Source organism: Phaethon aethereus (genome assembly GCF_964289735.1).
Source record: "Phaethon aethereus genome assembly, chromosome: 14".
NCBI lineage: Eukaryota > Metazoa > Chordata > Aves > Phaethontiformes > Phaethontidae > Phaethon > Phaethon aethereus.
This window is the reverse complement of record NC_138590.1, coordinates 15,317,501-15,342,396: the sequence shown is the minus strand read 5'-3', so window position 1 is coordinate 15,342,396 and position 24,896 is coordinate 15,317,501. Positions and strand designations below refer to the sequence as shown.

The following is a 24,896-nucleotide window of genomic DNA, read 5'->3' as shown; positions in this document are numbered from 1 at the left end:
GAAATTATTTTTCTTGCACTGAATTTAACACTCCAGTGTTGTTTGGTCATAACATAGGTATAGTGGGGGGGGAATGATTCCCAGGGGTTGGGGAGGAATGAGTGTTCCAATTCCATTGCAAATGATCTAACCAATTACTAGAAGACTCTTCTTTTTGGGATATTTTTTTTTTGTAAAACACCTTTTGCTGCCTGTCCTTACATTGTATCCCTTGGCTGTTGTGTTTGAAATGTTAGTGATCACAAAAGCATAGCAGGATTTCTTGATCTTTCTGCAGTATGCAAAATAAACTCTTGTAAGCAAGATATTGGAAGTAATTTCAGACTTCTGTTGGGAGCTATTGCATGTTTAGAATGCCTTTGCCTGTTGAACACCTGGTAAATACTGCTCCTTACTGCAAAAATAGCTTATACTCTGACATGGAAGATGTCATAGCTTAAGCATTGCTACTAGCTTGTTCTCAGGACTGTATTTTTATCAAGGAGCAGCTGCTATTTATGACTGTCAGTCCTTTGAGATGAAGTATATGTAAATGGCTTCAATTCAGCTAACGTTTTGAGCACAACATAAAAATCTATTAATCCAGTGTTTTTTATCTTAATGTGCAAATTGCCTTAAATTCCTGAACAATTCATGTGCGTACATATTCTTTCAAGGCATCAAAAGTGAACCGAAGATCTGCATCAGCTTTTAAATAGTATTATATTAAAGCTAATTGTAAATCTACATTTGCCTCTGCTCAATCTCCTGAAAAGGTCTCCTGTCTGCATGTTACGGCTTTTTCTGATACCATAGTGTATGCTTCTTAAATAATCGCTACAATAAATGAAGACTTTCCAAAATGGATAGACAACTCCTAAATTACTTTTTATCCTGCTTTCCAACTTGGGTGGCTCAGTTTAACCTCAGTATCACTCTTGGCTATTTTTTTCCAAGCCTTTTAAAAGAAAAAAAAAAATCTGCTTATCCTGAGTGCTTTTAAAACATAGCTGTGTTTTTGAAGTACTGAAGCTCTGCTTGGTTGTAACCTGTGAACTCAGTTTGAAACTGTTACAAATACTTGAAGGTGTATTTGGGTCTTTTGTGTCTGTATGCACCTGAGAGTGGCAGCTTCTGAAAAGGATGCTGTGCCTCACTGAACATGCTTTTTCTGAAAATGGGGATGGGGGGGGTGGGGGTGTCGACTGAGATGGTAAATCAAAACAAAACCACAGGGGAGCTGAAACACAAGGCAGTAGAAATGATGAAAATTGCTTGGTTTTTTTTCTCCTCCTGGAGTGCTTAGTGAAGGGAGTTTAGATAAAGATGCAGCTAACCAACTAACCTGTTCCAGAAGTGTCACTGGCTGTGATCTGGCCTCTCTGGGTCTGGCTCTACAGAATTATCACAGCTTGAGGCTGTGACCTGTAAAATGCATTTCAAACGGCTGTTTTAAGATTGACTCCTGGGCCACTCTTGCAAGTGCTAATTGCTAGTATGTCTCTGTAGTTGGCTCTTGCTTTCCTTACTCCTTCCTCAAATGTGCTCGGCTTTGGCTGTCGTTACCTCTGTGGGGCTTGTGACCACTCTCCATCCCTAACTGTTCCCCAGTTAATATCACTGTTGCTGCCTGGTTTCAAAAAGGCCTGGGGTTTTTCAGTGTTGCTGAAGAAGTATGGTGATGTCATTTGTAGAAAAGACCTGTCCATTTCAAAACGATTCAACTGAAAAAAAGTAAAAGCTAATCAATAAAGAAACTTAAATCTCTTTGGCTTTCTTTGTCTAATTAGCAGAACAAGTATTCATCACTTGTGGTTCACTCAAAGCGAAGGGAGCAGATCTGGACTAGGAACCAGAAGACCAGGGATGAAGAGGTGACGCTGACTGTTGGAGAACCCTGCCCCATGAGGGGATAAGTAATTCTCTTTGCTACAGGCCTGTTTTTCTCCCACTGCTCCGCAGCCCCGTGCCAGGTAAGCTCATGCTTTAACCCTCGCAAGAAGGGATTCCGTAGTGCAGAGCCCTGCTGCTCGCCGAGGCTGGCTCTGCCCCGATGCCCTGGGGCGAGGGCCGAGCCTCCCAGAGCCGCCCCTCGCTGCCGGCAGGTGAGCCCTGCGCCTCGGGGTGGGCTCTGCTCCAGCGCCCTGGCTACTGCGGGCAGGCAGGTGGGCTCTCGCTGCCCGCCGTTGCCCTCCCCTTCCTGTCAATCACCCCTGACTCCGCCTTCCCGCGCGCTTGAATGGCTGCGTTGCTCTCGCCCCGCCTCCTCTCTGCCCGTGCCTTTTAAACGCGCCGAAGGCCGCCTCCAGCTACCCGCCCTGCCCGCCCACGCCTCTGCTGCCTCATTCGCCCTTCGGCGTCTTTCTATTGGTTCGGAGGGATGTCCCTCACGGCTCGTGACGCTATACGCGGCGTGACGTTGCCCACCACCCAGGAAGCTCCGCCTATTTAGTCTCAACTCGGCTCTTGAGGGGAAAAACAATTTCAAGATGGCGGCGGCGCGGATAACAATGGGGAGTCGGGGGTTCGGGCCGGCCCGTGCCTGAGAGCGCCGGCCGCCGGGCCGCGCCGCGCCGGCGGGGAGCGGAGCGGGCTCCGGCCGGGCCCCGGGGGGGTTGGGCAGCGGCCGCCGGGCAGGGCTGAGGAGAAAGGGGGGGAGCGAAGCGGCACCGGCCTTGGGAGAGAAGGAGGAAGTGGAGCGGAGGGGGGGGAGCGGAGCGGGCGCCGGTCCGGCCCGGGGGGAGGAACCGGGGCGGGGGCGACCCCAGCGGGGAGCCCAGGTAAGGCTCACGGGAGGAGGAGAAGCGGCGGCGGCCGGGGAAGGCCCGAGGCGGGGAGCCCCGGCCATGGCGGGGGCCGGTGTGAGGAGCCGGTGAACGGCGGCGGCCGCCCCCCTCGTTCTCCGGTCCATGGTGCTGCCCCCCTGTCCCATGGCGGAGTTCGTGGTGCCGCGGCACAGCGCCGTGATGGAGCGGCTCCGCCGGCGCATCGAGCTCTGCCGGCGGCACCACAGCGCCTGCGAGTCCCGCTACCAGGCCGTGTCCCCGGAGCGCCTGGAGCTGGAGCGCCAACAAACCTTCGCCCTGCACCAGCGTTGCCTGCAGGCCAAGGCCAAGCGGGCCGGCAAGCACCGGCAGCCGCCCCCGGCGCCGCCGCCGCCCGCGCCCCCTCCGCCGGCCGCCGCCGTCGCGGGAAGCGCCGACAGGACCGGAGCCAACGGCCTGGATGCCGAGGCGGCGAGCGGCGAGCAGCACGGCCGCAGCAGCACGTTGATCGCGGTAAGGGGCCGGCCCGTTCCCAGCCGGGGGCCCGGGTGGGAGCCGGTGGGCGGTGCGGTCGTGCCCGGCTGGCACGGTGACCTCTCCTCCGGAGCTGGCACCGGATGGAGGAAGGAAAACGAGCTCTCGGGGTTGGTGTGATGGCTTGTGGTGGGAGGGCTGAGGTCGGCGTTGCTCTGCGGAGTACGCGCGTCTGCTCCGTTACAGCTTCTCGGCGGATAAGGGCCGTCTTGCTTTCTCTCTTGTCACCTTTGCGCGCTGGAAAAGTACCTGAAAACTGCCTGCAGTGGTAGGAATAGAGGGTGGCCTGCTGTGATGGTTACAGTCATTCAGAGGAGCGTTCTGTGTATTATGTTTCTGGCTAATTCACATAAAACGTCGCTGCAGAAACTGTCAGGGGAGCATTAATCCAGCGGCAGTTTTGGATTTTTTGTTCGTTTGCTTGCTTGCTTGCTTATGTCTGTGATTTAGGTTGTCAGGAATTAGTGGAGTCACTTGATAAGGATATGCTTGTTACTGAGTGGTAATTTTAAAGACAAATAATGTGTCTATTAATTCTGGTATATACTGGAAGGAATCTTGGTGGAAAAGCAGCTGCTTATTTGCCACTCGCTCTAGTGGGTGTGAACACTATGGGAATCCCACTCCACCCATTAAAAACTGGCTTAGCTCAAAATCTTAATGTTTCTCTGGCTTCTCTAGCATTTCTGGTTGTCAGGGTATATTCATACAGCTCTGTTTGTATATCAAGATAGCTATTGCTTAACTTATTTCGAGCCCTTTAAATATACTGCTACATACTAATGTGTCAGTAATGTAGGTTAGTAGGATAACCTCTTAAAGGTTGCCTGCCTTAATGCCTGTCTTCCTTAAAACCAGGTATTTCTAAATGGTGACCTGCATGAAAATGATACAGTACTGCTCTGTATGTCTTTAAAAGGGGATACTGGATTAACCTGAGACATTTCTCTGTTAACATACAGATTAAATCATGTTTTTAAGGTGGTATGTGTGTTTGATCAGGCTAGAAGCGAAGGAGGATGTGATCCTCTTAGACCTCATTTAGTTAAAGTTTTTAAAACGGAATCATGATAGAGCTTGCTCTATGCTTGGGTATGACTGGACATGATGTGAAATAGCGAAACATGGAGTGCATCGATGTCAGCTTTAATGTAACTAGCACTACGCAGCATGTGTGCAGTTTGTAGTATTTACAAGGTTAACTGAAAACGTCATTCAGGTGAATTGTTTCTATTCTTGCTAATATACATATGAGAATCTAGGACATAACTGACTTTTCTAAAGACTACGATACTTGTGACACAGTTAGAGCACTTCAGATGGTTGTTAAAGAAGAGTGTTTGAGGAAGAGAGGAAACCTTGTGCATTCCTGACAGTGATTCTGTGAAACTTTCTGGGTAGCTGTCGTTTAGTAGGCTGATCTTGAATGTAAACTTGTGTCAGAACAAAAATGACTTGAACTCATAATTTATTATTTAAAGGCTTGGTGGGATTTCTATTTATTGCCTGCCTGGGCTCTAAGGCTTTTTGCATATGGGGCTCTATCCATGAATAATGCCTATTTTGTTACACACAGAGCTCTTTAGCATGTCAAATCCTGTTGCCACCACACATCTTCATATTGATCTTCTAAAAGAAAGATGCCTTTGATTCATTGGTGTTGTTTCTTTTAAATTGCTTTGGATGTGGATTTGATCTAATTAGCATCCATTATAATGAGGACTCTCAACAGCAGCAAGGTTCTGAAATACACTGCACATCTGGGGAAGCCCTTCTTGTACAGGAAGCTGCTGCCAGTGGCCAATTTACACAACAGAAGAGGGTTTTAGTGTATGAATGACTCTTCCTCGTGCTGGCCTGCTGTTTCCTTCCTAGGGTACATGACTGTAAGCTTAATTGCAGCTGCTGATTCATCACCTCGTTACTAGGGTATAAAGTTGGTTTGCTTAGTAATTCAAGTTTTGAAAAAAAAATCAACAAAAAAACCTCGCTGCTAATTTCATTCCTTTGGCATAAAAGGTACCTCTCTAGGTTGGTATTTTACCTCTAGCAATCGTGTAGCTGTTATCAAGACCAAGCATGTGCTCTGTACGGGAAATACGTGGGTTTGGTTTACAATATTCAATAAAGTTTGGATTAACACCAAAATTATCTTGTTTTAAAATACCCTGGACACATTCCTTTCAAAAGAATGCTGCTAGATTGGTGAAACATGCATTATATCAGCTCTCACTGCTGTTATGATCCAGAGTTTTCCATGAAGCTGCATATGAATCTTCTCTTGGAAACTGGTAGTTTGTGTTGAAAGTTAACGAAGCATTTATTTTGGTCCTTGAAAGAGAAAGCAACTCATGTAAATAAATGTAAATGGTTTGTGATATAGCATCTGAGGGCTTGTAGTAGAAGGACATGAAGCTGCACTGCCATGTGTGTGGACAATGGACAATGTGTGCACTCCCATATGCTGTACTGCAGAGCATCTTCTGCAAATTTAGAATAGTCATGGGGAACAGGATAGCACTGGTGCTTCCTTCTTAACGTCTTGTATGATTTTTCACGTGGCAAAAATCGGCTATTTTCTCTTCCCTCTGTCTAGATCCTGAAGCTGGATGGATCTTGTTTACAAGCAGAAGGGGCAGATTCCTCCTTTGCCTTTGTACTAAGCAGCTCTAAAAATTGAGCTGCAGAAACCCAGAGAATGCAATATTGATACAAAAATACCTTGGATGGTTTGTGCACCATGTAGGCCTGTCCTTCATTTGAGGAAAAAGATGAAAAATTTATTAGCTTTCTATTTTTTTAAATTTTGAGACCATTATTTAATGGGAAATCCAAATGTTGACATTTACTTCGTATTCCTGTTGTTTAAGATGACATTATTAAGACTATAGTCAAAGTAGAAGGTGCTTAGTGTTTGGATAACATATCATCCCTTGTGTTAATCTTACATTTTTGACAAATAGGGAAGTTGGGAAGAGAAGGGACTTGGCCCCAGCACTTTTTTTCCTCTTTGCCAGGTTCTGATTTGAGAAGGTTAATTCTAATATGCTGTTTAAATTCTCTGCGGTGAAAAGGTTGGCTGCCTTGTACTTCTCTGTACTATCACTGAGCTGGACAGAAAGTGTTTCCTTGACACATGAATGAGAATGGCAAGATCTGGATTTTCATCTCCACTCCTTGTTTTATGATGTGGTCTCTTGGAAGGAGACCTGCTCCCTGTTTCTTGCTGGTTTTTTTCCCACCTGAGAGCAGTTGTGTGGATGGCTTGCTTTGTCTAGAACTGACAAAAAACCACAAACAGTCTTTCTGGAATGGGCAGAGAAGATCTAGTCGGTGGCCTGTCTTGGGAATGCTTTGTGTTAAAGCAAGTGTTAAAGAGAAGAGCCACATGTATTTGGGAGCAATAGAAGTTTTTACGTTAAAAATAGGCAAGTTCTAATTTAAGCAAAGGCACAAAAGTAGAAAGTTTTAAAAAGGCATTTAAGTATAAGGAGAGCAATGCAATGCTCCGTAGTTGAAAAGACCTAAAGTAATAAATCAAAGGGAATAGATTACCTGGATTGTACTGACAAGCTTTAATAACATTCCACTAAGGAAGCTCAGGCTGGTACACTAACAATTCAGAAGACTTCATTTTTGTGTGAGCTGTGGTATTGGGGTGTTAAATTGTGAAATTATGTTTTACCACAAAAATAGCAAATTATTTCCACATTATTTATACATAACTATAATGCAGTGCAGTCTTGCCACCAGTGTTTGTTTTTGCTGACAGGTCTGATAGTTTGTTGCCCAACAACTCAGACAGGTTTTTCTTTGTCTCTTTTTAGTTCTCTGTGAGGTATTGTTGTATGTTTGAAACATTTCCCTTACTAGATTAGATATGCAGTGATGCTTCCTAAATGGTAAGGATCTGGGAGTGACTGATCTGCTGCTGCTGTTTAAGTTCAGGCGAGGTGGAGGATCTGGCACTGCAGCTGAAGGCACAGCAGTTTTTTTGATTCAGCAGAACAATTCCTGTAGCAGAAGCTGCCCCTTGTGACTAATGCAGGCTTGGGATATTTATAGATGTGCATATCCACAGCCCTTCTTCACTCCAGCAGGCAGTCACCCAAATACAAAAGTCTTCTGGAATTAAAGTAAAAGTCAAAATTAAAATTAGTCCAGCAGTTTGGTTCTGACAACACAGCAGAATGCAGGAACACACTGGGTTCCAATGCTTTCCTTGCAGGGGGAGTGCAACTTTGAAAGCTGTGAGTGGATGCACAGTAAATGGAAAGTTCTTACTATGTTGTGTAGTCAAAATGTTATGTTTTCTATCCAAAATTCATGCACTACATTTTCTGATATTTGCATTGTTGTTCTGTCTTAAGAGGTTGTCATCTTTGTTGCTCCTGTCCTTGGCCAAGCAGGAGAGGAGAATCTGTGTCTTTAGAGGACCTACTGTAAGCTCTGGTTCATGGGAACTTGTCTGTGCTGCAATACTACCACTTCCACGTCAGAAAAACAGATATATTCTACTTTGGTTTCCCCTTCTAGGTGAGAATGCTGGTATCTAGCTAGGAGGCATACTGGAACTAGATTTTTATTATGTTTCAAGAGTAATACAGTGTTTCTTCTTTGAAAATGGCCAGCATTATATTTCTCCTGCTGGTATTTCATGACAAATCCTTGTAGACATAATTCTGAGACTGAAATGGTAAAATTACTCCAAATAAAATAGAAAAACTTAAAGCTCTATTGAATCCTGTAAGAATATTTCAATCTCTAACAGATGCTTTAAAAAACTAGACAAGAACATTATATGGAGCCTAAAAGGCACAGTGTAAGAACCAGACTTTTTTTAAGTTTTGTTTCTGCCATGTTCACTAGGTGGTTTTTCAGAAAAAAATGAAACTTGCATACAGTTTCTATTTTATATATATTTTACTGTCTTCAGTTACAGGACTCAAATCATAAGATTACTGGATTTTTACAAAAGTAGTTTAGTTGACTGTCCTTAGTTTAAAAATTCTACATTGTGAAGGATTTCTTGGTTTCAAGCCAGCAACATGAAGTAAATTTTCATGCTTGATTATTATCTAAAACTAGTTTCAAGTATTGAGTGTTTCACACTGATGTTTTGACTCCTGGAATAATCTTTTTATCTTTATAAAAACCCCCAAAAAACCCCACCCAAAAAACAAACCCCCAAAAACCCAAACAACTTTTTTTTTTTCTAGTTTAAAAGATTTTTAGTTTTAACATTTTTAAGGTTTTTTTGTGTAGTTTATTAGTTTTTTTTGCTTTTAAAGCCTTTACAATTTCTTCTTGTTAAGCTTCTGTGGTAGTTTGTGGACAGCTTTTATGAAGTCTGTCAGCTTTCCCCTGCAGTAAGACCATGATATGGCTGAGCATCATTGTGGTAAAACTGGTGGGTTTGAGACAGAGATTGAATATAGCTTATCAAAATTATTTGTGCGCTGTCCATTTTCCGATAGAAGCCTTGTCATTTGACTGGGCATGCATTCGTCTCCAACATTGTGGTCCTGTGTCCTAGTCAAGTACAATGTGTACTGTGAATTATATGATCAGAGGCTCCTTGTGTTGGACACACCTTTTGTTGTGACAGATGGAACCAGGGCTTTATCAGTTTATGTTCCTCATATGAGGAATCCACAGTATGGCCTGACTTGGCTCCTGCTAAGTGTATTTATTGTCACGTTGAGGACTGTCTGTTTTGCTCATGTGAATAAAATGCAGCTCTGATGTGGAGGAAGTGCAGCCTATGGCTCTTCAGTGGCTCTTTGAGAAACTGTATTGTCCTGTCTTGGGCCAAGGACTGAGACCTGCTTAGATCCCTTTCTTTGCACTGTTCCTATATTGGTTTTAATACTTTGGATAAATGCTTTTGGAGTGATAGTTTTAGGCAAAGCTAAATAGCAGAGATCTTGGAGATTCATCTTTTGTTGGGAAGTTGAGTAGGCTGAGAAAATGGGAATACATTTCTGTATCCAATTTTGTGACAGTGGAAAGGCTTGGCTCGTGTTATAAATAAAATTGATTGATTCTGATCAGAAAACCATGGACAGCCTCCCAGAGGGCCACTGTGCCTTGCAGAATGATAGTGGACAACAAAATTAAAGCTAAAGGGGTTTTTCTTAGTGAGTAGCAAGCTTTTCTTTACTTTTGTCTGTGTTTTCTTCTTTCTTTTTTTTGAGTTTTGGCAAAAGAGAACAGGTTTTTCTTGCCTTGAGAACTCTGGAGCAGCTTGATATGTAGATAGTTTGCAGTCTAACTTGTATCTAACATGCTCCTTGTTATTTTTTCCCCCAAACGAGATTATTTGGATAGACGCAGACAAATTGGGGAAGAACTGAATTTAACATTTCTCTTTCTGTTAGGAAATCAAAAGTTGAGATAATATGCAAGAAATGCGTATAAAAAAGGAATTTCACAAGAGAAAGGTGCATTATTTGCAGAGTAAGTTATATGAATTTATTTGGTATGAGAATTTCGGCTTCTGTTACTCAAAATTAAGCATGAGTAAATAGAAGGTATCAGGATATATTTCTAATGGCAGAGGAGAAGGAACCTGTAACTTTTGGCTCCTACAAATTTTTATAGCACTGTCTTTTCTTGAAAGAAGAAAGGAAGTAGAAAATGGAACACTGTTACTAGGTTAGTTTTAAGCTGGTTAGCTGGCTGTATTGTAGATAGCTAACTACAGTAGCATAAATCTCAGTGTAGACTTACTGCCACAGTAGCCCAGTATGCTTTTACTCTCTTTAATGTGAAAAGTGAAATAGGATGCAAGTATAGTTGGTGAATAGCTTCTAAAATTCAGAAGTTAAGTGTCCTGGTTACAAACTGGGCTCAATCTTTTCTGATACGGATAGAAGATAAGCAGATTTTCTTCTTTCCTATGAGTCTCTTGGCCATCATGTACAGGTAGGAAATCTTTCAAATAATCTTAGGTTTAGCTGAGATAAAACAAGACTGGAAGGAGTCACTCCCAAATTTTCCTACTGTAGTGAATTTATTAAAGTTTTTTCTTTAATCTCATTTTTTGACAAAGGAATATAGTTTTAGGTGAAAGGAGGACTTTGTCTAGAGCAACTAAAGTCAAGATATCACTAAGAATCAAATACCTGAGTGTTATGGCTGTTAAATCCCCCCTGTGGAACACCTCTCCTATGAGGACAGGCTGAGAGAGTTGGGGTTGTTCAACCTGGAGAAGAGAAGGCTCCAGGGAGACCTTATTGCAGCCTTCCAATACTTAAAGGGGGCTTCTAAGAAAGATAGGGACAGACTTTGTAGCAGGGCCTGTTGCAGTAGGGCAAGGGGTCATGGTTTTAAAATAAAAGAGGGTAGATTTTGACTGGATAGAAGGAAGAAATTTTTGATAATGAGGGTGGTGAAACACTGGCACATGTTGCCCAGAGAGGTGGTGGATGCCCCATCCCTGGAAACATTCAAGGTCAGGTTGGACAGGGCTCTGAACAACCTGATCTAGTTGAAGATGTCCCTTCTCATTGCAGGGGGTTGGACTAGATGACCTGAAAAGGTCCCTTCCAACCCAAAGAGTCTATGATTCTATGAAACCTGTATAGATATGAAAGCTCCTATGTGTTTTTATTGACGGAAAGAGCCTATGATGGGTATTAGGGGTCTGTATCTTTTTCCAGACTGCAGTAAGTATAGCTTATAAGCATGGATGATTTAATCTTAGACTAGTCAGCTACATATATTGCAACTGGTGTGGTACAGTAGCAAAGACCTTAACACAGATTAACTTCTGGAATATTTGTCCAGCCCAAGTGGATTTTGCAGCTTGTGAAGAGCTGTGTGCAATTATAGCTATAATGCTACCGAAATCCTAGTTGCCTTGAGTTGTCTGTATGAATTATAATTACAGCAGTGACTCCAATGGACATACATTTTGTTTTAATATAGAAATTTGCTTCAACTATGAGAAGAATATGTTCAGTGTACAAAACTAAGTTACTACCTGTATGTCAGCTTTCAGGGAATGTGTGTTTTTTCCCTAATGATTTAGAATTAAGTAGGAGCCATTCCCAAACTTTGAGTGATTGACTCATTATATGACCTTGGGCAAGTTACTTATCCACCTTGAGCTTCGGTTTTCCCAGTTGGAGTATTAAGTAAACAATGGGAAACTTGCTGAAAGCCAAGTGTTGTGATGGAGCTGAGGCTTCCTTGCTTTCTGTTGTTTTGCCTTTTTTATAGAAAAGTAAATTTCCATTATTCTTTCAAGTTGGTATTAGAAAAATTCACTCTAGATCTGCTACTCCAAGCTGTAGACCTAAAGTTCAAATTAAGAGAATTCAAGTTCCAGCCTCCTCTGCAAGTGTACACCTCTCCTCATACTACTACGTCTTTTGCTGATCTCACTATTCTGCTGTTATTTCCATGAACCATCTAGAAGATCTAGATGGTCTCCTGTGAAGCTGCAGTCTATCCCTCAGATAAAAATAAGATTTTGCTGCTACCTATGCAAGCGTTAAATAAATAGTGTTTTTTCTGAAGATCAGCTAACTGTGGACTGTTTAAAAAAAAAATTAAAACAATTAACTGTGAACCAGTCCTTCTGTCCTTCAATCAAAGAATGCTGTTGCCCAGGCAAGTGCTGTAAAATTCATCTGATAATTTATGCCAGCTCTAAATACAACCTTTTGCTTGAGCGCTGAGTTCTTGAGGTTTCCCCTGTTTGTTCTTGGATGAGACAGTTTTCCCCAAGGGTTAGTGGACTGCATTGTGGAGACTGCAAGTAATATTAAACTGAGCATACTTGTCTTGAGGTTTGTTTAATGAGCAGTTTTTCTGCTATCTGAGAGGACTGTTGTTCAGAGAACCGTGCTTCAGACGGTGGCTTTTTGCGGGGATTCTTCTCGTGTGTCCTGCGGAGATGTTCAAAGGCATCTCGTACAGGTCAGGGGAGCTGATGGGAACTTTCCTTCTTTAAGCAGACTGCTCTGTTCGAGCAGCGTCTCTGCTCTACAGGTTTGTCTGTGTTGGGGTAGGGATTCCAGCACAAGCAAAGCACCACCTTTTTTACAGAATGCACCTGAGGGAAGGAAAAGTTTATAGTCATCTTTGATGTGTGCATGAATTCTGTTTTCAGATGTTTTTGAGGTCACTGGAAAGAACTTTATATTTGAAAGAATGCTGCCAGGAAAGAGAAGTTGAACAAAGGCTCTCAAACTCTGGTTGTAAAACTGTTGCTGTAACCTCTGGTTGCTTCTAGGTGGCACTACAAGAAAAAGAATATGTGCATTCACTAGCTATGAGAAGCCAACTGTTGAGCTGGTTGGGGCTTTGGTGGTCACAGGGCAAAGAGGAGCAGCTGGCAAATACTCTATGAGAAAGGAGGAAAGGAATAAACTTAGTCTGCTGTGACAGAATTGACTGACCTCTGAATTGCATTTTACATACATGTGAAACAGTGGTCGCTTAGTAACAAACTGGTTTTGCTGTACTGTCAAAAATGTGATTGTGTACAAAACTTATATACATAGTTCTCTAAAAATTACAAGAAAAATTGTCCTCTTTTTCTCTAAATATTTAAATGTGAGACTGCTTTATAAAGCAGTCTCACAGAACAATTATACTGTGTGTACATGGGCCAAATAAAATACAGGTTTTTATTCTTATCTAAAATTTGGATATTAACCACCTTAAATAGTCTTTTTTATTTTGAATAGGAAAAATCATAATATATTCCAGTTCACAGCCATTTCTCAAGTTTTTGTTGTTGTCAAAGTGTGTGGCAGCTTTTGGTTGTGTTTGAAGAAGGGGGGCTCTATTTGATATAGTACATATTTTTGAAAGTTTACCCTAAGATGTTATAGTAAGGAAGTCATCTCATGTGATGACTTGTGGAACAAATCTTATCAAAGCAAAAATATAACCTTCTTTTAACCTTTTTTTCCTAAAACTTTTTATTCAGAGCTAGACAATGTTCTGGTAAGAAATAAAAATCCTAACCTATGAAACATAAAACTAAATAACGAAAACCTTCCTTTTTTTCAGCAGCTCCATGAGACTGTGAAAAGAAAGCTTGATAGTGCTGCTTCCCCTCAGAATGGAGACCAGCAGAATGGCTATGGTGATGTATTTTCTGTGTCCAAGAAACTGCGTCGCGATGATGGTCTTGGCGGAGTAGGTGGTTCCTCCAATGGAATGCCCCCTGTGTCTCCACTCCATCATCTTGACAAGAAATCTGGCAGTGGAGATACCTTACAACTTAATGGAAAACATCCAATGGGACTAGATGGCATCAGCAAGAAGTGTCTTCCAGATTCCAGCCTGCAAATGAATGGAGGTGGTGATGCGGATGACTCATTTCCTCTGAGCTTGAACAAAGAGCTGAAGCAGGAGCCTGTAGATGATCTTCCATGTATGATTGCTGGAGCAGGGAGTTCTATATCTCAGAATAACTTGATGCCTGACCTTAATCTTAATGAGCAAGAATGGAAGGAACTTATTGAGGAGCTTAATAGATCAGTGCCCGATGAAGACATGAAGGATCTCTTTAATGAAGACTTTGAAGAGAAAAAAGACGCAGATTCTTCAAATTCAGCTGCACAGACTCCATTACCACAAGACATTAACATAAAGACTGAGTTTTCCCCAGCACCCTTTGAACAGGAACAGATGGGATCTCCCCAGGTTAGATCCACTTCTTCAGGTCCAGCATTTATTGGTGCTGCTTCTGTACCTGTAAGCACCGCTTCTCCAGCGGTTGGTAGTTCTCAGGCTATGTTTCAGCCTTCCAGTCAGTCAATGACTGAAAATCCTAATCAGGCCATGATGCAGGCATCAAACCACTCTCAGAACGTCCAGAGGCCTCTCCCCAATGTGTTGTTACCTGGGAAGGGTGCAGGAAGTGCCAAAGAAATGTCTTCTGCTCATCAACTTCAGCAGATTGCTGCCAAGCAGAAGAGAGACCAGATGTTGCAGAACCAGCAACAAGCTTCACAAGTCCACCAAACGAATCAGATGTCTACGTGGCAACAGTCTGGACCTTCTCATAGTCCATTGGCTGTCCCATATACCATGGAAAATCCTACCAGCCCATCGGTTTACCAGCCAGACTTCAACAATCAGAAACTCATGATGCCTAGTATGGGAAATAAAAGCTCACCTAGAGCTGGAGGCAATTACCATGTGAACATTTTGGGTCATCAGCAAAACAGCTTGAACCAGAACCCTGTGAATAGTCAAGGGTCTATGCTAGACTATGGGAACACCAAACCTCTTTCACATTACAAAGCAGAATGTGAACAGGGGGTTACAGTACCTGGTCAGAACAAGTCTCCCATGCTGGCATACATCCAACAGCGTCAGCAGGCACCGCTGTCTCACGTGAGTGATGACCAAAATGGGATGATCCTGTTGAAACCCAAGTCTGGAAACATTGCCTACCGGCTACCGCACAGTCAGGTGAATGTTCTGGATTTTGTTACCTTTGTTTAGTAGCAGATTTAAGGTTTTGCAAGAGCGTGTTGGATAGGTAAGACTAGAATACAGGCTACTTGGTATTGTTTCAAAACAACTGCCGCATGATTTCAAAGAAGAAAATGATAATATGCAATAAGCTGGGACAAGAATCAAGGCTCTATTTTCTGCTGGGCACAGTTTTTAATACTCAGTTCTAGGTCATGTGGTATAATGTGAGATTTCCAGCTTAATATACTTTGTGGGCAACAAATTATGTCATGCTTTATAGAAGCTGCTACTTACAAAGATAAATAGATGCTTTGTAAACTTTCGCCTAAAATAACTCCTATAAAACTGTAGTGTTATACAGTGTTCTCAAAGAAGCTTTGATTTCTTTACCTTGTTTTTAGTCCCTACTTGTGTCAGAGCTGGCTTACTATAAAAAGACATCCTTCGGTTGCTGCTTTTTTGAAGACAGATGGAAGAGGGGACTGCATTCCTCATTTCTTGGGTGTTCCTTGGGGCTTTTTAAATCTAAGAATTTGTTACTGGTTAAGTCTCTGGGGATTTGGGAAGCATGGCATAGGAGAGGAATATGTCTTTAAGAATGAATAGTAATATTTGTCCACTTGAAGCAATATGCTTCAGGTTTTCCTGTGAAGGAAAATTCCAGATGGTGCTTCTTTTGGCCTTATATATAACTGATACTTCAGGTATGCTGTAGGTGAAAATTTACATAGTGGGTGGGCAGTATAGACTCGTTGGGATTCTGTAACATGTGCCTGCAATGCCCATACTAGAGGGCTTGTTGAGAAAAAAGTTCTTTGTTATAAGGATTAAAGCTCTTGTAGCAAAAGCTGTTGGAGGTCCAACTTGAGCCATATGTTCCCTCAACAAAACAAAAACCTGTAAAAAGATCTGATTAGTCAGATAAAAATAAAGACCATGCTGATGTACAAATAAAAATCTGACATCAATATGTGCTTCATAAGGCACAAAAAGTTAGTAACTTTAAAAGCCAGCAGAAGTAACAATCTAACAACATTTTGATGGAAGAAGGGGAAAGGTAGAGGTGATTGTGTATGTCACATCTCCCCCTCACTGAAGAACATGAGGGTGACCTTGCATCTACACTGCCACCCTTGCACTGAATTAACAGGAATGCTGATGAATGCTTCTGGAGAGTTTCTCAAAAGCTTGGATGTAGAACAACTTAGCACAGCATGACCTATATTTGACTCATGATTTCTTATGAAACTGCAGAGAGTGAGAACTAACAGCTAAACCCATTAGCTGAATTCTAAACTTGAAAGTAGTATTTGTTTGTGTAGAGGTGAGGCTGAACTGTGCTTAAAAATGATAAAAAATGTCAAATTTCAAATGGATTTGCTGGTACAAAGAGGACAGCGTCAGATCTTGAATGATAATCGTTCCATGTTATTTTTGCTTGTCCCAAGTTCCAATCTCAAAAAAAAGCAGACTTACGGAAAAATTAACAACAGGCTTATCTGTAGTATTATTTTTCTCAGTGGAATATGGTGATGATTGAATTGCTGGTAAAACGCATTAAGACTCGTTTTGATCAGCCATAGCCGCCTTCCCCTTCACCTGCAAATAGTAAATACTCTGATACTAAAAAAAGTAACTTTAGGAGGAGAGGAATAAACACTTGCTGAAGTAAATGTTGACAGAAGAGGCAGGATTTAAATAAATGTTCTGTATAACGAAAATTTAAAACATCGCATTTGAAAAGCTGCTACCAAAGTTAACTGAAGATGGTGTGTTTGAATTGCTATTTGTGACGGGTGCCGCTCCTCTGGCTGAGCAGAAGCACACAGAGCTATACGCATCTGTTTGAGCTGGAGTTTGGGAAGTACTTTGAGACTGAAGTTAAAGCCTCTATTCCTGACTGTTGTGGAGCTTCTGACCTTAACTCTGAATTGACACTAAATGGGTTTTTGGCTGTCTTTAGTTATCTGAACTGAAAACTGTATCATGCTTTGCCTTTTCCGTTAGAAGGTTCCCAAGTGAAGAAGCTATTGCATAAAGATGGCAAAATACAAGGAACTGATCTAATTTTTATTAAATAGTGCAAATGTACCAATGAGCAATAATTGACAATTTCTGTTTTTCTGAGGTGTGTTATAATTCCCCTCTCTGTGTAGACTTTGTTTATAAAGTATTTCTTCCTTACCCTGTAAAATGATAAAAATGACACAGATCATGGTCATCACCATGAAAGTGCCTTTCCTCATCTGTGTAACTACATATGGTTTCTAAATTCTGGTGGGCTAACCTCTTTCTGTAACTCAGGTCACTTTTTCTATCCTGCAGGATCAAAACCCTTCTCCTAACGTTCCTCGCGTTCCCGTTTCTGTCCCGGGCCCTGGCGTGGGTGCCCAGGCTCCCAACGTCTCCATGGCAGGTAACCACAGCAACCCACCTTATCTCAGCAATCAGCAGCAAGCAGCAGTGATGAAGCAACACCAAATGCTGATGGACCAGCAGAAGCAGAGGGAGCAGCAGCAAAAGCACTTGCTCATGGAGCAACAGAAGCAGCAATTCCTAATGGAGCAGAGACAGCAACATCTTCTGGCTGAGCAGGTGAGAGGGGCCAGCAGACTTTTCTTTCATTGCACTGATTTGCTTTGGACTGAAACAGCATTTGAGATCTTGTCGAATAGTCATCACGTTACAAAATAAGGAATGTAAACTGCAAGGCGCTTAGGTATCGTAAGTTTAATTGCTGTTTCATGTTTCTATAAAAGTAACCCAAACGCATAGCATTTGATTGCAGAGGCTTATTTTTCCTGTTGTTACAAGGAACTGTGGTGAATGAAAAGAAAAAAAACAGGTAGAATTGAGTAATGTGAAAATGCAAGACAATACCTACATGGAGAGAAGGTATCATATCAGCAATGGTGTAATTCTTTGTGAAAGAAAAAAGGCAAATTAAATCAGAGCAAAATAAAAGATACGGTTGAGATACCGTTGATGTGTTTTGTAGAGCTTTAAAAATGGAAGCCACAAACAAGGGACTCTGTAAGCTCATTGTGCCCTCTGCCTTTCTTGCCTGTGAGAGCCACAGCAGTTCATGTTTGAAATTTTAAAACATCTTTCACTTGTTTATTTGGGGAAAATAATTAGACATCTGCATCCAACTTGCATCTTATCCTGCCAAAAGAATTTAACTCTGCTGTTCATAAGACTGCAGAAAGCTGCTTTATCCTCTATCAGGGAAACAGGCTCCTTGTGTGAACTTTTCCAAGCTTTAAAACTTTTGCAAGTCTTTCAGCTGGGAATCAGCCCAAAGGGCCTTATTCCCGTCATTGGTGCTTTTCTGCATTTTTAAAAGTCCATGCAGGCATGTTCCAGGCACTGGCACTGCACATACAGAGAAATTGTCAGTGTCTGATATGGAGGAAGGGGAAGATGAATTTTCAAAGAAGGTTCATGAGACCCAGAGAGACCCTGGTATTCAGATCTTCTGGAAAAAGTGTAATGATCTGTACTGCCGAAAAGATTTGTCTTTGAAGATAATGGTAGGAGGGGATGGAAGAGCCATGGAAAGCATTGTCTTTGAGGATAATAGGAGAAGAAAGAAAGAGCCGGTGGTTTAATGAAAAAACAAAACAAAACTGCATTTAGCCCTGAGAATTAAAAAAAAAAAAAAAAAAAAAAAATTAAAAATTTAAATGCTCTGGAGTCCTTCAACTAATAACAGTTGGGAAAGTGCAACTTCCTTAATTTTCAGCACTGTTGAAAGGTGGTAAATCTCGATGTTCTCATCTTTAGAGTTGAGAGTTGTTATCCTGGTAGATAGGATTTTCACTGTAATAGTTTGGAAAATAGAGATGGTGAGAGAAGGTCATATAATGGTTGTGTGTGTATGGACACCTTAACTTTTATTGCAGCAACTGTCCATCAGAAGCTTTATTTAAGAAAGAAGGAAATTATACACTCTCCTCTGAACTGAAAACATGTGAAACATTGTTTGGGGAGCACATTTTGAGGGGAACAGGGTAGTAGAATCTGCAGTATTGTGAAGCTGTGGCTGTGCCAAATCCTAGCTAATGGCTTTTTTGGTCACTTAGAGACCTGAGTTAAAATTGAGAACTGGATTGAGGTGACAGAAAAGCCCCTTCAGTTCTTGACCTAATGTAGACAAAAATGTAAGAATGTGCTTGGCAATGTTTTAAAGCAAATTGTACAAACATTGGTAAAGATACTTGGTACCTGGGCAAAAAATACAATTTGGGCTGAGGGAATATCGTGGTGGAAATACTGCGTATGTTGATAAAAATACTGTCAAAGACTGAAGACAAAGAATGCCCAAGTCTTCAATAAAATAATACTTTCTGTATGATTTCTGTGATCCATAAACTTATGTAAATAAATCAAATACTTTTTAGTAAATTATGCATGTTTTGATGCCTTGCGTGTTAATATCAAATGTCAAAAATTACTAATCGTTACTCTCACAAAACGTTAACAAACAGGTACTCTTTGAAAGAAGGCGGGGAGAAAGGAAATATGGGGTGTTGGCGTCCTGCTTGTACTTTTGCATCACTGGTGAATGACATTTATTAGAGCTGTGTCTCAGTAGGTTTCCTTAGCTAAGTAATGGACCTAGCACGTGTCAGACCTCTGTGAAGTCTCTGGTGGTATATTAATAGGGTGATAAGTAGCATATCTCAGTGCTGAAATATTTTTTTTCCCCCTACCTGTTTGCTGCTGCTTAGCCAGCACATGTTGCTGTGGGTAAATATCAGTGTTAGGAAAATATTTTATTCCTGTCCTAGTTATGGTAACTACAACTAACTTCTACATCTTGTATCTCTGTGTAGTGATACTGGGACTCTGATCCCAATTAAGGAGTGACTTTGCTTTGGAGCTGAACAGACCTGGAGATTGCATTTGCCACATTTCTTGCCCTTGTGCTGCCCAGTCAGGCTAGGTCTTGTTAGCATTCTAATTGGATATTTATGTCTTTGGATACATGTCATACTGGATGTAGTTTTACAAAAAGATTTCTGAATCAGTTGATCTCTATTTTGCAGAAGAATTACAGTTTCAGATAGCTTCAGTGCTATTCCCTGTGACACCAAAGCTGTCTTTACATTTGGTAGTCTGCATCTTTTTTTTTCTTCCCCCTCCCACCCCCCCCGCCCCGTTTCTGAGCCAGCTTCTTGCAGCTCTTGGTTTCTCTCAGAACTATGGCATCTCTCCTTGGCTTCTGTGGTCAGCCTCTTTCAGGTTTGACTGGTCCTGCAAGTAGCAGGTCCTTTCTGTCAAGCAGCCTGCCCTCTTCATTCCTCTGCGTGTCTCAACAGCTTCTTAGCTGTAGACATTTCAAAAGGATAGTAGTAATGTGTATCTGCCTATTTGTTACATTGCAGTAGTCTCTTTTTTCCAAAGGTTTATTGCTTGTGTCTTTACCCCAGTACCCTTGGAAGGGAATTTCTGCCCCCTTCCGTGCCCTGTGCAACTTTAGATAAGTAGGTAGTTGTGCATTGTATACTAGTTAGTTATCTCAGAATTTCAGTCCGGTTGAAGATATCTGTGGAAGAAGAGCCAGAAATGCTATGCCTGATATGTTCTATATTGTAAAAGCAACCTTTTGGCTGTTTACACTGTCAGGATCTCAAAGTGTACTGTTAGTGCATGTACATACACGCTTGATATTCCCCTCAAGGCTTTAAATTTCATTTTCCCCTAAAGGTTCCTAATAGAAAATATGCTTGGTTTAGTTTTTCAAATGTTTTTATGGTAAAGTAGGTATGGGTTGAATGTGCTTTTTCTTTTAAAAAAAAAGAGGGTACTTTGAATCAAGGTTATTTTGAATCGTTAGTAGGGTTTGTTACAGTTGATTGGCGCATTGTTAAGGAAATGGTTTTGAAGAGTGGAAACAAAACTTGTATAGTTTCTGTTATAAACTTAGTTCTGCAGTTTTCCATAATCTTCTCGGAAAACCTGTGGTATGTAAGGGTTTGTGTATAGTTTTTTTTCTTTTTTTATAACAAGGGTGAGAAAATATGTACATGTTTAGTTTTTACTTTTCTGTGTAACATTGTTGATATTTAGGACTTGCACTTTTATTTAGTTTCTAAAATAAATTGATCTTGGGGGTAAGGAGCAAAAAAAAAGTGTAAATTCTTTTATATACACTCACTTTTGTGCTTTTTGTACCTGTCTGTCTTTAGAGCATTGCTAAAAATGCCTGTTGATTATGTTACTGATTAAGAGACTAACATCTCAGATTTTCAATGTTTTTAAAAGCTTCAGACGTGCGTTGCAATAACACCTGTAATGCATGCTGTTGTCCTCTTGTTGAGTTGTCCTCTTGAGTTCCTAGTCTTGTCGCTCATCAGATTAAATGAACTGTGTTTGAACCTTGAGAGCAAAGGTCTGAAGTGACTTTAAGGCTGCAGAAGCCTCTTTAATTACCAGCTCCACATAAAAGTGTGCAGATAGCTTGTTTTTATCCACGATAGTCACCCTTGGAGAAAGCTTGACTTGGTTTCTAATTGTCTTGCATTGGGCCTTTCCTAGGAGAAACAGCGGCAGCAGCAAGAGCAACAGCTGCAGAGGCATCTGACTCGACCGCCTCCCCAATATCAGGATCAACCGCAGAATCCGTACCAGCAACAGGTTGGACAGTTCACAGGTAAGTAAACATAGCAATTGAAATAATGGTGGAAAAAATATCAGGAGTAAAAAACAAGGTGTCTTCAAATTTTCTGGATTGGATGGCTTTTAATTAATTTATTACAACATCTCTCCACGTCACTGTGCCTTAAAACTTTTAGACCTATACTCTGATTCAGTTGCAAATTAACAGCTTCTCTTGTCCCAAATATCTGGGACAACTTCAGCTTCTGATTCTGAATATTGCTTTGGAAATGGGTAAAATTCTGAAGCCCCTTCATTGTTCCAAAGGCCTTTTTATACTACCATTTCCCTTTACAGGTTGTAAATTCTCCTTTCATATATTTATGTGATACTAGGATTCAGGTTTTTTTCTGAAGCCTAACGTCATTACTGCTTGTATCTATCACAGGTCCTCATTAAAGAAAAGTAAATGATGTGTTATTTCTCTCATCTACTAGGATGAGAGAATTTAAAAGTCTCTAATATTCTTCTCCCTGCTACCTTTAGAAGGGAATGCAGTTTGAGTTTCCATTACATGTTAGTATCCTACATGATTTTTTTTTTTGCAGCAGAAGCAGCTTGATATGTCTTCAGTGTATTAACGCTGATAAATAAAAGATGTTGGTACCTGAAGCTGGAGTAGCTTCATGAATGTGGAAGAACTAGAGAACAGTAAAAGCTCATCTCCTTGCCTGAAAAATCCTTACTTAACAGGGCATCAGGAAGCCACTTGTCTCTTTTCATAAACCTAAAGTACAAAAAAAGTACTTACTCCTTTCGTTTTATTTCCTTACTCTTTATATTCCCCAGAAATAAATACTGAAAAGATGCAAATAGAAATGTGATACCCTCATTCTGACAGTGTTTGTGACTATGCAGCGTCTAGTAGAGCTATGACTGGGTTTTGTTTCTTGACTGAAAATTAACAGAGTGATCAGTAGCCTCCTTCAAATATTGTGCTGAAACATTTTTTTCTCCTGACACTCTTCTACAGAAATACAGTAGTACACCTGTGAGAAATAGAGTAAGTTTTGCTATAATGAACATCAGTATCATTAAAACTGTTTTTTCCTTGTTATGATGATTATAACTATTTTTTGCACCTTAACTCCTGGTATGTGTACTACCGCTTCACTGTTCCAGTAAGACTCCTTCCTCCCCTCCCTCCCCTGTAACATTGGTGTTCTTATGGTGTGGTTTGTTGATAATTAATTCAATGTAATTTCAATTATATTTGAATAAAATTATATTTGAATAAAAATAGAATTAATAATGGAGAGCCAATGTTCCTCAGTTATCTTAAAATAGGAAAAAAATTCTGCAGCTTACTTTCTGATTTGAAAGTAGAGAAAGTACTAATGTAGGTAGGTTTCCTTTGGTTGACTGTAAGAAGTGTGTGTGTGTGGATTATATGCATTACACTCCACAGTGCTTTTCTATTTTTTTGCTTTAGGTAGGGTGCTGTTTCTTCTACAGGAAGAAACTTTTTTAGTCAGAATTTACAAAAACAAAGGACTTTTTGCTGAGAAGACTTATTTTTGCAAATCGTGCTTGGTGATCAGCATGGCATATTAACAGGGACTATTTTGTTGTGGAAATCCAAAAGATACTTGACCAAAAATTTCTGAAAGTTATATAAAAAAGAAGAAACTTCTGGAATTGTCAAAACACAGGACTGGAAACCCTATAGTTGTATGATATGAGATACACAGTGTATGTATGGAATAACTGGCAATGTGTATGTGCACTTAAGTAGTATTTTTTAACAGCCTAGCAAATTGTGCATGCACTTCAAAGTATGTGTGTATACCTTTGTTCACAAAAAAATATCAGTGTCCTGCCTTTAATGTTTTTTAAATTGATGGTGCTGAACTCTTAGAAGTGGTATTCAGATTTTTTTAGGACATTGGCATATCTTTCTTTGCGAACAAGGTGGAGGTGCTAACTGGAGCAACAGTTGACACTTTAATTAAAGTACTGCTGTCTGTGTGTTGATTGCATAGGTTGGTTTATACAAATGCAGCTGTACCTCCTTTCTGGATTATAGTGTCTACAAGCCTAGTTTGTCTCTGGTTGAACTGAAGTATTTAATACACAAAATATTTCTTTGTATTTCAGGGTCATCTTCAGCCATGCCTGGGGTCAGTAATTTAGGACAATCCAGCTCCAGTAGTCCACGGATGTTTCCTCAGACCCAGAACATGATTCAGATGGGACCTGGGCACAGTTCTGTTCCTCCGCTCCAGTCGGGCTCCAGTCAGCAGGATCGGGGGGTGACTCAGTATACCAATATGCAAAACATTCAGCGAGGGGGATTATACAACTTGGCGTCTGGTATGACACAGATGGTTCCCCAGCATGCAACTCAGAGTGCCAATGGACAGCCACCGATGCAGAGACAAGGCAGCTTGGGCCAGGGTGCTGCTGTTCCTGCTGGGTATGGACAGAATACCTTAGCAAACTCAAGTATTTCTCAGCAGCACAATAAAGGTGCACTGAATCCAACCTTATCTAAGCCACAGATGGCAAGAGTACCAGCTGCTATGGGGGCTCAAAATCCATCTTGGCAACACCAAGGTATCCCCAATATTAACAACCAGACACAAGCAAGCAGTGGCTTAGGACCATTTACTGCCAGCTCCTCTTTCCACATGCAGCAAACTCATCTAAAGATGGCCAACCAACAGTTTGCCCAAGGAATGCCTCAGGTAAGCCTAAGCACCAGCAGACCGATGACCTCCATGAATGCCGCCGTCTCTGGGCAGATGTTGTCATCATCTTTAGGCGCACAGCAGCGGACAAACCCACCTACACAGCAACAGGTACCCTCACAGCAAGTCTTGCCTGGCATGAACCAGACTGTTCCAGATCTGAATGCTTTCAACCAGAATCCAAATCAGCAAATGCCTAACAGAGGTAATCTGCACTGTAGTCAAGGGTACCCTGTGAGGACAACCAGTCAAGAGCTGCCTTTTGCCTACAGTGGCCAGTCAGGCAATAATGGACTTCAGAACTTAACTGGTGACACAGATCTGATAGACTCTTTGCTGAAAAACAGGACTTCAGAGGAGTGGATGAATGATTTGGATGAACTGTTAGGAACTCATTAAAATGGGGGTGGGGGTTCTATGTTTTAATTATTTCATGAAATATAAACAACACTTGGACCAAAAAACCTGTGGCATTGAGGAGACTTGCAGGCATTAGAGGTAAATGGTTGGGAAAGGGACTGGAGCTGCTTCTCAATGAGTATTGATAAATGGTAATGGCGCACCAAGCAGGTCTGCAGAGATAGTGCGCTTTATCTTGGTGTTTCTGAGGAGTCACACACTTGAACAGGTCAAAAAAAATTGTGCGCATACTAGCCAGCCTTTCAGAAATCTCACTTGCAGTGTTCTAAAATCAAATTTCTTAATTATTTAAAAATAAAACTCCACAGTAATAGTGCAGAAAGAAAGCAAATAGTTGCACAGATTGTGTTCAAGGCTTAGTCTCCTGCAGCTATTACTTGCAATCATTATTTGTTCA

The 24,896-nt window shown here is 41.3% G+C and overlaps 1 protein-coding gene across 1 annotated transcript; it reads left to right on the top strand.

The window, feature by feature from the left end:
- Positions 1 to 2,888: 2,888 nt before the first annotated feature.
- Positions 2,889 to 24,478, top strand: MAML1 (mastermind like transcriptional coactivator 1; the record flags this gene model as incomplete). Its single annotated transcript, XM_082005961.1, has 5 exons — positions 2,889 to 3,257; positions 13,308 to 14,720; positions 17,052 to 17,321; positions 21,270 to 21,384; positions 23,487 to 24,478. 5 exons carry the CDS (start codon positions 2,889 to 2,891, stop codon positions 24,476 to 24,478), a joined length of 3,159 nt encoding a protein of 1,052 aa, XP_081862087.1.
- Between the last annotated feature and the right edge of the window lie 418 nt (positions 24,479 to 24,896).